Genomic DNA, 16,899 nt, shown 5'->3' with positions numbered 1-16,899 from the left:
AATGGGAAACCATGAAAATTTTGAATATGTGTTACATGGTTAGCCCTGATCCCAGGATAAGTCCAAACTATGGAAAGTGCAGAAGCCTATGTGGCTAACCCTTCTCCTAAAATTACACACTCTTTCTCTCACATCCCTTTGAAGCCTCCAACTAAAACTTTTTATTATGGCCACCTTTTTAAGCCTCACTTTAGTTGTTTCAAATCTTCCTTCTTTCATGCAGACAGATCATGCCTCTTCTGCATATAATAACATTTGTCCCCACACTGTGCTATGAGTGGCACTTCAGGACAAGCTCTGCAATGTAGCAGCCTCAACCTTTGAGACAGTCACTTACCCTTTGAGTATCAGGTCCCACATGAGCAAAATGGGAGTCGCCACACCTGCCTTGTCTAATACTTGTGAATATTATGTGAAACTCAGAAAAGTTCAGAAACTTACAGAGTCTAATAGGGATCTAGATGATTATTATTAATAATATAATAAACACAAGACCAGTACACTATTCCAAAGTCATCCACAAATTCATCCTAGCTTTTGACATCTCTGTCTTCTCTTCCTTATTGAGACATTTGACATCACTATTTCCTATTTCCACCTTTTGTAGATGAAGAATAAAAGGTGTAATTTGCCTGGGTGCAGTTCCCATAGACACAGAGGAAGATCAGGGCCCTCATTGAACCAATTGTTGAATACTTATGAAAGTTTTCCAGGAGCAAGCATATTAGTCAAAGACCTGGGTTTGCATGCTTCTTTTGCCATTTACTAGTTTGGAGACTTTGATCAAGGTAAGCACAATTTCTTTATTAGACAATTGAGAATAATATTAACTACTTGTGAATACTGCAAAAAATATTCTGTATGTCTAATACATGTTCTTTATTATGCATACAGGATATTTTAGCACAATGCTTAGCAGATAATATTAAGCATTCAATAAATGGATTTTGCTATTTACTATTTAAAATATTATACATAATATTCTAATATAGTAAAATAATAATTAGCAGTAGTAGTGGTAGGTTTTTTTTTTAACTACTATTTTTATTATTCAACCAGCTTTTCTCAACTAATGGGAAAATGTTTGTCCTCTCTCGGCTACAAGCACCATTGCTGTTATATGCAAAGGTCATATGGTCAATTAAGTAGAAATCTTATCTATCCTCTAATATCATAGATCTTTTGCCTTGAACTGTCAGGTACCTGTAATGGAATAATAGGCACTAACTTGCTGTTGGAACATCTTGAAATATCCTACTATGCATGAACATATAGCTTGAAAAGCACATTTATATGTGATGTTGATCAATCATATGGAAACAAATTTTGTAGAGATCAAAATACAAAATTAATCTGACCTGTGGAAAATTAGCTTGGAATCTAGGCTCTTCCACACAAATCTTCACAAATGTGTTCTGAGTGAACTCTTCTGATTTTGAAAATCCTTCAGGGAAAGGTTCATGAAAATGTTCTGAGAAATACTCTGGTAAGGAAATATTCTGAGAGCTGGTTCGGTTAAGATTGATGCAGCCAGGAGAGTGGGTATCTAAATTAGTTTGATACTTCAGCAGACCTCTAAAATTAAATTTAAAACAAACAGAGAAATGAAAAAATATTGAGATCAGGAGGTACAGTAAAAAAAAATTTTTTTTTCGGCTAAGTTTATACAGCATTTATCTAAAAAGTGTTCCTTATGTATTATATTTGGGAGAATTTGAAAAATCTTAAAAATTTTAAGAAATTCTTAACTATAGGACTACAACAAAAATTTTGGCCCTCCAAACGCTAAAAAAACGTGATAGAGAAGAATACATGCAATCTCTCCAGGTATTATTGAATTTGACAGTCTTTACTTCAAGGCTATTAGGCATTCATGTAATCACATGCAAGTTTCACTTCAGTAAACAGTATAATGATAAATATTTTGCTTTATCTCCAAACATGAGGGAAAAATACAGGGATCATATTTAATTTGGCCAAGTCTGGATAAAACAAGCCTTGCTGGTTTGCAGAGAAATGTCATTCAGAAATAATTGTAAGTGGAAGTTTGCCTCTCTTATGGTCTGAAAACAATGTATATACAGCAATCAGTCCCTAAACCTGTTTACTTTTCAATTTTTCCATAGACAGAATCACAAAAAAAGTTCAAAATAATAAATCAGGCAGGAGAACCCAAACTATAAGAATCTCATTCTGATGGTTTCTTACTTTGTGAAAAACCAAGACAAACCATTCAACTGTCTTGTGCTCTTATAAGAAGTGGTTAACATCTACCACATAGGGATAATCCATAAAATGACAGATTGCACAGCGCATCAACAACATCACTGCTGCATAAGCAAAGACTGCATGACAAAGCGAGATTTGGAAATGTTCTGAAAATTTTGCAGTGTATTTTATTATTTTAAAGAATCCTAAGGAAAAATTTATTTCCAAGATTATCAGTTCATGGTTGGCTTACAGTGTGTTATTTTTAAATGATCCTTCATGCTCCCAAATACTTGATTTTAGTAGCTTAAAAGGGTATATTTTTAAGTATGTCACAGCTATGATGCATTTACAAAAATAATATTTTTAAACAAAAACTGAATAATAATACTAACAGATCCATACATGAATGTTAGGAGAGCAACGGCCAAGCCAGCCTCTGGTGGTATTCCCCATCTCCTCATCCTGATCACTTTGCTTTCTCCCCTCTTTGCTTATGCTCACTTCCTTTTTATAATTTTATTTTCTTCCTTAAAACTAGTCATCATGAAGTCATTAGGGAGCATTCAGTACATGTCAGGGGCATGTATTATATGACATCGTAATGAACCACACACACACATTTTGTTTTAAGCAATATAGTAGATATGGCCTAAGTATGAGATAAATTTATATATATATATATATAAAACAAATATGAGTGAAATTTTTGTCACTAATAATTTATAAGTTTCTAGTCACACAATACAACTGCTGGGATATTATATCTAGACAGCCCATGAATCTGATTTAGCTTTCTTTACATTAATAATTTACCCAACCTTTTGTTCATATTGGCCATCCGAAGGATACTGGCTGATAGGTAAGTAGGTAAAAAAAAAAAAAAAAAAAACCCAGGCATTTATTCTACTGGCCAAAAGTTGAACAGACATGAACATAATGTAGTTAGCACTACGCCAATGGTGCTTCACAATTCAACAGAGTCGAATCTGGTTCCTCCAGAAACTCATGATCTCGTTTGGAAGATATCTTCAAAGCTGAACATAAGTCAGACTACATACAGTAACTGGAATAGAGTGCTTTCATAATAGCTTAGTAATGTATGGAAAACACCATGGCTAGCACAGAGAAATTTATATACATTTTACATTATCCTCACAAACACTGCATGAACTAGGAATTATTATTCCCATTTAAAAACTTTAAAAAGTATCATAAAAGATAGAATAATACCCAAGGGTCGCACAGCTGATAAGGAGCAGGGCCAAGATTTGAATTCAGATCTGATTCAAATTCTGTGCTCTTCACCTCTCATGATATATTATATTAGTTCACTGAATCCTCACAAATAACTCTTAGAAAGGAAGGGGGAAGATTAATGCTTACTAAGGAAGCATCACTTCAGTAATTTTTAGAACATCTATTTCTCATTTAAACTTCAAAATAAAATAATCATACAAGGTAAGTATCTTTCTTTTTATTACACAGATGAGAAACCTAAGGGTTTTATTTAGTTAAGAGATTAAGTATAGCCAAAGCATGGGGTTCAGAAACGTGCTTATCTCACTCCATGCCCCTATGTCACGCAAAGCAAATCAGATGGTTAAAGAGGTAGACATAGTAAAAGGGTTCAAAATAAACCAAAGTCAGATTGTGTGTGTGTGTGTGTGTGTGTGTGTGTGTGTGTGTGTGTGTGTGTTGGAATGGAGCTGCTTATAATTTAGGGTCCCAACACTAGGCAAATAAATGTTGTTAATCCCTTCGCCTGTCATAACAACATACAAGTGGACGTAACTTTCCCATGCTCTAGGTCCTTAGAAAGGTGAATGATATTACTGTAAAGTAAAGTTCTTCATGCCTGCCTGATCAAACAGTGTTGCTGCTCTTGGCACATAAAGTGGAATGTATTATTCTAAAATTCCTTTTAATTTTGAGAGCTTTGTGTCATTTTAAGCTATGCTCAAGCTAAATAGCATAGGCTATCTCTGTCTTAAAACTCCATTAAAATTGTCCTTACTTGGTCTTTATATTTTTTTACTTTCAGATTTTAAACTTTATTTCAAGACTATAATAGCAAAAACAATATGGTATATGCATAAAAAACCAACAATAGAGAGCTCAGATTACTTTGTCTTAGGTATAATTGTTGTCACCAAAGAAATATGGATAAGATCTAAAGACAGACAATGATTAAAACAAAATCATTTATCAAAAAAACTCAAGTATGGAATCCCACATCATTTGGCTATAATTAGGTGGTGAAGGTACTGAAAGGCGACTGGAAGGCAGGTTTTTAACTCCATAATGAAAGGCCATATACTGGGCATGCCAGACAGTTGCTTGTTACTTCTATGATTATTTTCATAAACTTCGTAAAAGACTTGGATGGTAAAGATTGATGACCTCAGATTTGGAGTACTTAAGTATCTCCCAACACAACAATGTCAGTCAGTTGCAGAGCTGGGATTGAAAGCCCAGTTAGTCCAATTCCAACATCCATGCTCCTTCCCCTGTACCAGGCCTATCCCCCTTGCAGAATATCCATGCCATTTTATGGTCAATCTTTAAATTGAAGACCAATGTATATATTGAGCAAAATTTGATGGCTTTATAAGGCTATAGACTTAGAAAAGGAAGGAGTATATTTTACCAAATAAATCATTTTATGTGTTATTTTTCAAGCTCAAGTGAATACATAACTTACTTTTTCATTGTATGAGTAAAGAATAAGAGTGCTCATTTCTTTAGTACTAGTGCAGAATTTCTTAGAATTCTTATATATTAGGGCCATTCAAACAATCTTACTGTAAGGAATTTTGAATAGGAATGTAAAGTAGATATTATGGATATTTGAACTGATAGAAAAAAATCTGATATTATGTCTCTAATCTATTTACTTCACTGTGGCCACATTTATTCAAATTTGAGGTACACATTCTACGTGATTTATATCGCATTTAAAATTCCTGGTACCTTTATTTATTTTAGCAGATATAACATGCTATCTTCTCAAATATAACAGAACCCACTTAAGATAACACAAAGCTCTGTGTCTATTTGTCAAACAATCCTGACCCTGCTTCTTGCCCCACACCACCACTGTGATATAACTCCTTTAGACTTATTATTTTATTAATTTTAGAACATTATTAGTTTCAGTATTATGGCCACTGCCTTCAAAGATGTGCACAATCAACAACAGCACTGTCCAATAGAGCTTTCTGTGATCGTGGAAATGATGTAAGTCTCTGATGTCCAACATAGCAACTCTTAGAGAAACATGGCTAGTGAGCAATTGAAATGTGGCTAGTACAGGTGAAGAACTGAATACTTTTGTTTTTTAAGAGATGGAGTTTCACCATGTTGGTCAGGCTGTCTTGAACTCCTAACCTTGTGATCCTCCCACCTTGGCCTCCCAAAGTGCTGAGATTACAGGCATGAGCCACACCATGCCTGGCCTAAGAATTGAATTCTTAATACTACTTCACTTTAATTTAAAGTGAATGCCCACAGCACCAATATAATGGGTCAAATTAGACATAAAAGCAAAAACAACAATTAAAAAGGGCAAAATGATTAATGATATATAAACATATCATAACTTCTTGAGAGTACAGATGGGTAATGAACTTTGATTATAAAATTCCAGAATGACTTCACAGAGAAGAAGGCAGCTGAGCATGTAGAGATTCCAGTGGTTAGGGAATAGGAGAATGGCATTCCAATATGAGGAAGTAAGATGTACAAAGGTACTTGGTTTATACCTGAATTGGTAGAAGGGATCATGACTTATGCATTTATCCCTTATACATTCATACTCCCTGACAAACCTCAGCATCCCTCTGATATGGTTTTTGCACATAGTGGATCTCTAATGCATATCTAGAGAATTGACTTTAAAAGTAAACAATAATCACATAATTTATTTTAATATAGCAAGTACATGTAGGAATCAAAAACAGAGCATTCTCATATGTATTGTTGGAGCTTTCCTAAATAAATGGCAAACAATTCTAAAGCAAGAAACAAGAAGGGAAAAAGACATTAGCGAATGGTAAACAGAGCCTTGCCAAATTAAGATAATGACATGGTGAGGGATGAGGAAAGGAGATGCACAGACTATGTGGAAATATAAGTGCTTATTATTAATGTTTTAAGTTTCATGGTATGTGTTCCAAATATCAATTTTGAAGTATCTGTAGAATTGGTTATCAAAATTGCTTTTACAATCATAAGGATCTTAACATGTGCTACCAACATCCAACCAGTTTCAAAGTTATATGTTTCTTTTTTTTACCTTGTTTCCCTCAAGAGGCATTATATTATTCTATCTATAGTTATCCTATTTGGCTTATTCATCTGTTTGTTTTGCTTTCTGCTTGCTCATTTGTTTGTTTGTTTATTTTTAATACCTGGCTATGACAAAGTCATATAAAATAATACAGTACATTAAATAAATCCTACTTAGAAACAACATTCAAATCATGACATGATTTTATGACAAAAGATAATTATAAAATGCCACACCTGACAAAAGGACAATCACAGAATTATCCCTACTTTAATTTCGTGTTTAAAATATCCCACAAATGCAGTGTTGTTGGGAAAAGTAACAAAAGAGAAAGGCCTTACAGAGTCCCTACATCAATTTGTTATGAGTAACACATAAACAAGAAACAACAAACTGTGGAAGGCCGCAGGAGGCCTCTGAGGAGGAAGGCCTCTCCATGCCTCACGTTCTGGTGCAGGGTGACCTACACTCTGTTACCATAAACATCGTGCTCAAGGATGTAAACCCTTTCATAGCACTATGATGTAGCCAGACTACATCTTGTAAGGCTCATGTTCTATCTACAGTACATAGATCATAAACTAAAGATAACCACATGTTCTTGTTTTGTGAAACTCCCAAACTGCCACTGTTATCAATCCTTAGGATGACACACCAGTCCCGGCTCACTGATTCACTCCATCATCACTCCAACCTACCCTATAGATCAAAGTGATTGTAATCAATAAACAGTGTGGATGATCACAGCTTAGGGCATTCACTGCCTCCAGTAATAAAGTGATGGCCCCCTGGTCCCACTGTCTCTCTTAATCTGTCTTTTTCTCATTCCTTTGTCACCACAGAACTCGGGGTACCCACAGGTGATGTAGGGCTGGCTCCCTATATTCTGGTGCCCAACATGGGGCTCACGGATCCCTACATTCTGGCACCCAATGTGTGGGGCTCATGGATTCCCTAAACAGTGTCACTTCTGTGACCTTTATATTTGTGGTATTTTAATCTACTTTTAAGGAGGAGAAAAAAAAATTTTGTCTCTTAGGAACCTAATATTTTTTCCTAATATTCTATAACATGATTTTTTTTTCTTTATGGTAAAAATATAACTTGATTCTGACTGCCACTTTTATTTTGCTTTAAGCACAAAGAAAAAGAACTGAATTCAAAAAATAAAACCAAATCATTTATTTTAAAATTCATTGCAGTTCTCTAATTTCGTGGAACCTACTAGAATGTACACTTCTTAAAGTCAGGGGTTCATCCTGCTCCACTGCTATTTTTCTAGTGCCTAAAACAGTGCTTATTACTTATAATAAGTGCTCAATAAATTTTCATTAAGTTAGTGACCAGAAGTGCATAAACAACTTTTGCTGTGATTGTTGTTAAAACATGTGACTGGGAAGTCACCTGGTTTTAACAGACATTTGAACTTATTTTCTACCTTCAAAAACGAAGTCTATGTTTTAGCAAATGGCATGTAGTAAAATAAACCATGTACATGTATTCACATTTGCAGGAAGGTAGCACTGACTCTGTCTGCAACTTACATCATCTCTCTTCACCAGTGGGTACCTCCAAGTCTAGCCTGAGATCTCAGTCCTGCCCTGATACTGAGTCACTCCTAACCTACACAGACAGTTATCAGGAAAGTCAAGTCTACTTGACTTGACTTTAAATGTTAGGTACATTTAGAAGTAGAGTGCTGGCCAGGAATGGTGGCTCATGTCTATAATCCCAGTGTGCCTCTAAAGATCCAGAGTACCTAAAATAATCCTGAGCATCTGGGTACCTACCCTACCACAGCTTTTACTCCCACCCCCACTTTGTTTATTTGGCCTAACAGAGTTCTTGCCTCTGCATTCTTTCCTGGCCCTTGCCTCTCATAGCTAAGAGAACTGCCATCTGCAGCTTAACCACAGCAGGGACTGTGTCTAGCTTTTACTGGTGGGGTTGTCCAAGCTTCCAAGTTGGGGATAGCCTCATGTGCTTGTAATCTATGCAGGTACACTGGACCTTGCTCTTTAGAAAGACACTGCCATTGGTTTACTGCACTGTTCTCATCATCTCCAAATGCTTAGTAATTTTTGATCAAGGAATCCCTCATTTCATTTTGTAGCGGGTCCTGCAAATTAAGTAGCTGATTCTGCCAGCCTCTGTGCAGCTGACTGATGTATAGCCCAGGGTCTTAAGGGCTTAGGATCAACACTTACAACTTCCTTGAATACCTGAAGTAAAATAGGTCATTTCCCTGAGTTTCCTTAACTGAAAAAGATAAATAGTATCTGTTCCTCTCCATTTCATGGATATATAAAGGGAAGAGCTTGAACCCCTTGCAAAGAAAAAAAAATGTAAGCATCCATTACATCTTAGTATTTCCTCAGCTTTTATGCTTCACTAAAATGACAGTGGAGGATAAAAGAATTATTTCATGTTTCAGAAAAACAGTACTGTACTGAAAATGTTTCTTAAAATAAATACAGTCCCTTTTCCTTCTCCTTCCCCCAACTTTCTCATCTTGTTATTCTAGCTATAAACCCTTGCTATTATAAAAAAAAAAAAAAAAAAAAAAAAAAAAAAAAAAAAGCTCCCTGGAGTGAAACTGAGATAAAAAAATTATATAAAAATGTATTTGGTCTGAAGTCCAACATGTCTACCTCCAAAACTGGGGAAAAATTAACTTGTAGTTTGGAAGTTAAAAATCCATTAATATATATAACTTATAGCACAAATGACTTCATGTATATGAAAATGCTCTGTATATACTGTATCTATGTATATGTGCAGACGTATATACAAACAAATTATAGAACTATAATGCATCTTTATGGGAGAAAATACCACATGACCTCAATTCCTACCACCAACTGGCTTACAGCATAAAATATCAACAAATGTGAATAAACCATAAGATCTTAGTCCATAATTACTATACAGAAATACTACTTTGTACACAAAATTTTAAAATCCTATGGAAAAAAATTGGAAGTTGGCAAACAAAACTGGAGGTTGCTAATCAAAATTGAAAGTTGGGAAACAAAAATATATAAAGGCATAAAATATATATATATTAGATGGAGTTTTGCTCTTGTTGCCCAGAATGGAGTGCAATGGCACGATCTCAGCTCACTGCAACCTCTGCCTCCCGGGTTCAAGTGATTCTCTTTCCTCGGCCTCCTAAGTCGCTGGGATTACAGGCATGTGCCACCATGCCCGGTTAATTTTGTACTTTTAGTAGAGATGGGTTTCTCCATGTTGGTCAGGTTGGTCTCAAATTCCCGACCTCAGGTGATCTGCCTGCCTTGGCCTCCCAAAATGCTGGGATTACAGGCATGAGTCACCACACCTGGCCAAAAATCTTTATATCTTAAAGATCATAGTTTTATAGGACATTGTATTTATTAACATATCAAAAATATGTAAATATTATGGAGGAGAAGAATATGGATTCCATCTAAGAGAGATCTACTTACTCAATATTTTTCACCCCATATATTTAAGTGGAAAATTGAAGACCCAATAAGTGAAATAAAACAAATCAGGAGAGCTGGGACTGAGCATGCTGGCTCTTGCTGTAAACTCAGCACTAGGGAGGCTGAGGTGGGAGGATTACTTGAGGCCAGAATTTTCAGAACAACCATGTCCCAAAAAAAAAAAAAAAACAGGGAGAGAGACATGGATTTTTTTCTTTCAGAATTTTTAGCCACAGAGATACACAAAGGCCCCCAACAAAAATGTGCCAGTCTATAATAAAACCAACATAGTCAAGACTTAAAAGCTAATTCCTCTGGCATGGGAATCAATATATTAGCTGCCATAATAACTAATTACTTAGATAATACTAAGTATAAATGATAGTTACAAAATGAGAGTCCACATTATAGTTAAACAAATTTAGAGATTATCCTTTTTTATCATCTGTAATACTTTGATATTTGAGGAAAACTGGAAGAGCCTAGAAGGAAAACATATTCCTAGTTTAAACTAATTAATGCAATTCAGCTTTATCCAACAAATACTGAGTGACACGTGAAAGGGATTCCCTGCATAAAGATGGGTCAAACACTCCTATCCGCAAAAACACTATAGTTTTCCTAGGATATGGCACAATGTTCAATTTCCTTTTTCTCTTTCATGTTGGAACTCACAGAAATATAATGGGGTTAGAGAGAAGAAAACTCAGTGTTGCCCTGTCACAATGCAAAGCAACACAAGGAAGAACTCAGCCAGAGCCCATGGAGGGAGCATTCAGACCCAGTCCTAGTCAAAAAGGAATTGCCCATTCCAGTGTGTGTATAGTGTCAATTTTATGTACAATAGCTAATATTTCTCTTCTAATAGGTCTGTGAAATATCATTACTTTTCTTTATTTTACAAATCAGAAAACTCTATAGAAAACTGATTTGTCCAAGACTATATTAGTGATCTTCTAGCAATCAATCCTGTTTCTTCACTACTGTATCCCAGGACGTTTCACTATAGTTAAAACACCAAAATGTGTGAGATAGCAAGACTATGGTAATTCATAAATTGCATGCTTACTTGGGTTTGTTTATGTATTTACTTTGAAATTTCATTATCAAATTTATCCTTCACATTTGAATAATAACTTGATGAGTAATCTAATAGTTACAGAAAAATCATAGCAAAATTCTAAAAGGTATGGGTTTTTGAAATCTGTGGATTTAATAGATTTTTCTATATGATGAATAATGTGTTTTCCACATTGCTTTCTTTGCTATGTTTTCACTTAATCTTTTTATAAAGACACACTGGCAGTAATACTGACAAGAATATCTCTTCCATGACATTTTTATCAGCTCCAGTCTAAATCCTAGTCTTTTCCACTGTTATTTTCAGGTTATATGGAAGAATTCTGGCAAGTAAAGCATCACATACATATGATTTTACTATTAGAATTGTTATAAAGTTATTATGTACCTTAACAAGGTCAAACATTTTAGGAAACATTTATAAGGCACCACCATAAAGAAGTCATTTTCTTCTCACTCCATTTTCTGGGAGCTACTTAGATTTCACCTTCAAAACCTTGAACTTTATGTAACCTGAATCCAAACTGAACTTCTTATTCAAAACAGGCAAACATATATGTATATATATTCACCAACTTACATAGATATATAGAAAAGTATATCCTAGAGTTTTGCATGACATAAATATTTTTTATTCATAAGCAAGAGTACTTTCTAAATGATGAATAAATAATTCAATAATTCAAGAAAAGGGTAGAAATTAAATTCTGGGGTCAGACTTCATGAGCTCAATCTTAGTTTTTTCAGGTATTAGCTGTGTGGCTTTGAACAGTTACTTAATTTAATCTTTTGTGCTTCAATTCTTCATCTATAAAATAGAAATGATAGAAAACTTTATTGTACTGTGCATATGTGTATGTGCATGTGTGCGTATGTTTGTGCGTGTGCATGTAAAGTGCTAAGAATAGTCCCTGTCACATATTCAACATTAGCTAACACTGGGAATTATTATGATTAGTATAATTATTATCCTCCAAAATGATAATGCAATTGTCAAATTGCTCATTATATTTGCCAAGTTCTCTTTCCAATAGTCTTCATGGGAGAAAAAAATTGCCCGAGTAGCTTTTATGCTTCCCCCAATCCAGTGTTTTTAACTCTAAATAAAACTTAAGCAGGCTATATAAAAGTGTGTCAATGTGATATTAGACCTTATAGCTCTTTGTTTAAAATCTTGCTTTAAAAACTTCAGTTTCATATTTTTATAAACTTTTTTGACCACACAAATTTTAGGGTATATAATGAAAGCTGAGAAACTTTCCTTTAAACAAAATGTACCTATGTGTCTGAAAATTAAACATATACATAAATATACAGATATATGTGTGTATGTATTTCAGGAACTAATGGATCCCTCAATCCATTCAATGGTTCCTAGGGATTATGGAGCCATGTTAAAAACACCTATTCTATGGAAGGAGAAGTAGAATTTTGTGATAGAAACAATGGACACCAAACTAATAATGAGTATTCCAGACTCATTAAAAACTAGGCCTCTAGGAAGTATTAGAACGTCACCTGTATCAGTGACAGAGAGTTTATAAAAGATTTTAACCACTGTCATGAACATCCAAATCCCCAGTCTTCTAATGACCAGGGTAGTGGACATCTAATTACAATCTCTAAAGTGAGACAAAGCTAGGCAAACTTACAGTGTGTATTATCTGAAGGTTCTGGTTCTCAAATAGACATGCAGGGACCCTATTGAAGGTTAAGACTCCTTTTATGGCGCTAGCTAAAAGTCTACATTAAAACAGTATATTAGCCTCTCCTGAAGCTTCCCCCGCCACCTGCCTAGGAACAGGTAGAATACCTATATGACCTGGTTTTTCTATAGCCACTGCTGAATTATCAATAGCATCCCCATTCATTCTCAAAAATATCTGGTTTGAACAATAAATTACATAGTCACTGCAAATGTACAGGCAAGAAAAGGGAAACTGAAAGGAATGCAGAGGAAAGTAAGCATTTTCTCCCTCAGTGATGGAATAGAATTTTTTAACATACAACTGTGGGCCTTCCATTCAAAATGCAATTTGATTTTCTTTTACTTTTTTTTTTTTTTTTGAGATGGAGTCTCACTCTGTCACCCAGGCTGGAGTGCAGTGACATGATCTCAGCTCACTGCAACCTCCACTTCCCAGGTTCAAGTGACTCTCCTGCCTCAGCCTCCCGAGTAGCTGGGATTACATGCGCCTGCTACCATGCCTGGCTAAGTTTTATCTTTTTAGTAGAGATGGGATTTCACCATGTTGGCCAAGCTGATCTTGAACTCCTGACCTCAGGTGATCCGCCTGCCTCAGCCTCCCAAAGTGCTGGGATTAGAGGTGTGAGCCACCGCACCTGGCCAAAATGCAATTTGGTTTTCTAAGAGGAGCCAAGTGCCTCTCACCAGTAGCGAGATAACCAAGTTTTTTCTTCTGCCCCAGCAGTGTGGGTGAAGAGACTTCCGTGAACCTGGCTTTTAAAAGAGAAGATACCTGGGAATCAGCAATTCTTAACACTTCACTATATTGCATAAATATCTCTATTCCCTAACAGCATATCCTTAATGTCCTCCTCCTAAGGCCTGAGGCCATAATAGAGGGGGGATATTTTCCAGTCAGCACAGTAAGCCGATCCCCACAATATGTGTCTAACCCTGGTTAACGTGTTGAGTCTAAACCCCAATGATGTTCCCTGTTAAACTACCTGCCTATGACACTGCCTGGGTTCATTAATGTCACTGTTGACAAAGCCTGCCCACAGTGTTCCCCTGGCATAAAGAATACATGTTTTCTAAAACCTGCATGTAAAAATATTCCTCGTAGATTTCCTAGAAAAAAATGACTGGAATATAAACCATGCTCTATGTTTAACTATCGCTAACAAATAGTACCAAATGGCAAAGAGGTCTACTTAGAGGAATAACTCAGATATCATTCATATAGTAGAAATGGTCTGAGAAGTGCAGCAGAGCTAGCACAAAGTTATTTACACTATTAATGTGCTGTCATTGCCTTCCAAACACCAGAGGAGGACTTTCCCCTCTATCATTCCCAGAATTACCACATTATAATCTCTCTCACTCACTTAAATAAAGACATAAAATACAATCACCACCTATGCAGCACTCTCCAAGCTAAAGCCAGTGGGAGTGTTGACTACGGTAAGATTGCAGAAGCTAAGGTGCCAAATCTCATTTACAAGGCATTCCCTCCACATTTCTTTGAAAGGAGCTGGGTTAGGCTGTTAAGCAGAGGCTCTGTGACATTCATAATTTATTTTCCCTCCCAATATCCTTTTTATCAGTAAGTGAGAATAGCAGTACGCATCTCCTTCTAATGAGTTTTTTAAAAGAAAATGAAGAAAGAAATATCCAGCTCTATACATGTTTGGAAAGAGGAAATGGTTTTGTTTTCACCAGATGTCTTAGGAATTGGGTATCTTTAATGCAGCACACCAAGAGCAACCTCCTAAAATGGTAAACTAAAAATTAAAAGCAAAAATTCCTCAGTAGGAAGGCTTGTTTTACAAAGATACACCTTTATTGCTAAAAATCAATACAATTTTAGAGACCTTAGAATGTTATAATAATTGTTGCCATATCAAGGAATATTCTTTTGAGCTGCTAAGCAGTTTTCACTATATGTTCATCAGATTACTTTACTGATAAGAAAATCTGGGATCTGGGTTTTCAAAGGTGTTATATCTTTACCAAAAAATAAAAAATAAAAAAACCCTGATTTTTCAAACAGTTAAATGTGGAGGTTCTTTCTTACAAAGCTATTAATATTGGTAAGAGTATATATTTTTTGCTGACATTTATTATGTCTATATTCTGCCTACTTTGCTGCATTACCTTATTTAAACCCAAGACAACTCTATGATGTAAGTGATTTTATTAATCACACTTAATGGATAACAAAAAGAAAGGTCAAATTATCTGCCAAGTTTGCACAGGTATTAAGTGATGTATCTTTTAACCACTATGCTATAGTAACATCTTGGAGAAGAAAATTAATGTATTTTAAAGATGCATTTTAACACTAAAAAGAACGTCTGCATTGAGTGTACAAGAAATGTTATCATTTTAGGGTGGCATGCAACAGATTTATTTATAAATAATAAAAAGAATTGCTAAAATAGACAACAAGAATGAAAACCGGATTAAGCCAAGGCAGTTAATCATGATACAAAAAAATTGGGGTCCTAAATAATAGTTATTGCAATATTTGTAATGAAGAAAGGGAGACTTTCACTCTGCCAATATCAGATCACATATTCTAACAACACTTAGTTTGGTTTACAGTTTTAAAATGGATACAGAGAAGTGTTGCCAGATGGGGGAAGGCATAATTTAGTGGTTTAGAATTTGAGTTCTGGCACCTGATGCTTGGGTTTGAACTGGAAATCTACTTACTAGCCATGACCCTCAGCAACGTATCTCTTACTGCTCCTATACTCTCAGCTGAACACTGAGAATAATATAATAATAATAATAATAACCTTACAGGAGGATTTAATGAGAGTAAATGTTAGTAAAAGAAAAGCATTCAATTAATACTAATTGTTAGTAATTCAAAGAAACAGATGAATAGAATTTAGAAAAGTGGGGGACTCAGTTCCCATGGCCTCCAGAATCACAGACTTTTAAAGAACTAGACAGAAATTACAGTAAAATAATTGTAGCCAAAAAAAGAAAGAACATTGTGAGAATTAGAACTTCCCTAAGACAGAGTGGACATCTTCAAAATTAGGCATTGACTTAGTACATATATTGTAGAGAAGCTTAAAAGAGGTTTCATCAAGATATCTTTTAAGCTTCCTTTAAAATTTAAGATTCTATGAAAAAAAAAATGACCTTAGACAATCATACGAAGCAACTTCTCTTACTATAAAAGAAAAACCAGTTAACAATGTCTAATTACCTTGTCCTTGAGGCCTAATATTTTCTAAAATTTCTAGCTCACATTGATCCTTCAATTCTCTGAATTGTTAGCATTCATGTAAATAAAACACAGATGTTTACATTTTTAAAATATGCAGTTTTATAATATGTCTAGCTTTTCTAATTGATTTTTCAAAATTCCAAATCAGTGATCAGTGCTGGAATACTAGAGATCATGCAATATATTGCTATTCTTTTTTTTTTTTTTTCTTTTTTTGAGATGGAGTTTCCCTCTTGTTACCCAGGCTGGAGTGCAATGGCACAATCTCAGCTCACTGCAACCTCCGCCTCCTGGGTTCAGGCAATCCTCCTGCCTCAGCCTCCTGAGTAGCTGGATTACAGGCATGCACCACCATGCCCAGCTAATTTTTTGTATTTTTAGTAGAGACAGGGTTTCACCATGTTGACCAGGATAGTCTAGATCCCTTGACCTCGTGATCCACCCGCCTCGGCCTCCCAAAGTGCTGGGATTACAGGCGTGAGCCACCGCACCCGGCTATATTGCTATTCTTTACCTTATGGTACTTAGCACATTGTTAGACAGAGAAGTCAATACTAAGCGAATCGTGATTTTCTGTTCAGATTTAAAGCATACTGTTGAACAGAAATTTCAATATAAATCAAAGAAATTTACTTGGAACAACTGTACTTTACTTGTATAACCAAAAGCTGAAGAAGAAAGTTATCTAGGCATTTCAGAAGTAAAGATACCTCTGTTTTCAACATTTGCACAAATAAATAGACTTAATTATAAGCCAATCCTTTATCAATACAGTGTATTTTTTTTATTTTCAGAAAATTGGAAAATGTTATCATTAGTAACATTTCTCATACCAGAAGCATATCTATGTTGCTTTTTTAAAAATTAAATTTCCTGGAAAAAATGTCCACTGTAGAATCCTTATTGTATTATGTATGGGTTG

At 35.2% G+C, this 16,899-nt stretch overlaps 1 protein-coding gene across 7 annotated transcripts in view; it reads right to left on the bottom strand.

The window, feature by feature from the left end:
- The window catches only part of NOX4 (NADPH oxidase 4), a 148,558-nt gene that overhangs the window by 69,025 nt on the left and 62,634 nt on the right, over positions 1–16,899 (bottom strand). For all 7 annotated transcript variants that reach the window (XR_004731190.3, XM_035265278.3, XM_078339241.1 and 4 more), the window contains exon 9: positions 1,359–1,575. Coding sequence is in view for 6 of the 7 variants with exons in the window: in XM_035265278.3 (XP_035121169.1) it covers positions 1,359–1,575 (217 nt within the window). In the remaining variant the exon portion in view is untranslated. The remainder of the gene's footprint in view (positions 1–1,358; positions 1,576–16,899) is intronic.

Source organism: Callithrix jacchus, chromosome 10 (genome assembly GCF_049354715.1).
Source record: "Callithrix jacchus isolate 240 chromosome 10, calJac240_pri, whole genome shotgun sequence".
Classification (NCBI taxonomy): Eukaryota; Metazoa; Chordata; class Mammalia; order Primates; family Cebidae; genus Callithrix; species Callithrix jacchus.
The sequence above is the reverse complement of the archived record's forward strand: the minus strand, read 5'-3'. Positions and strand labels throughout refer to the sequence as shown.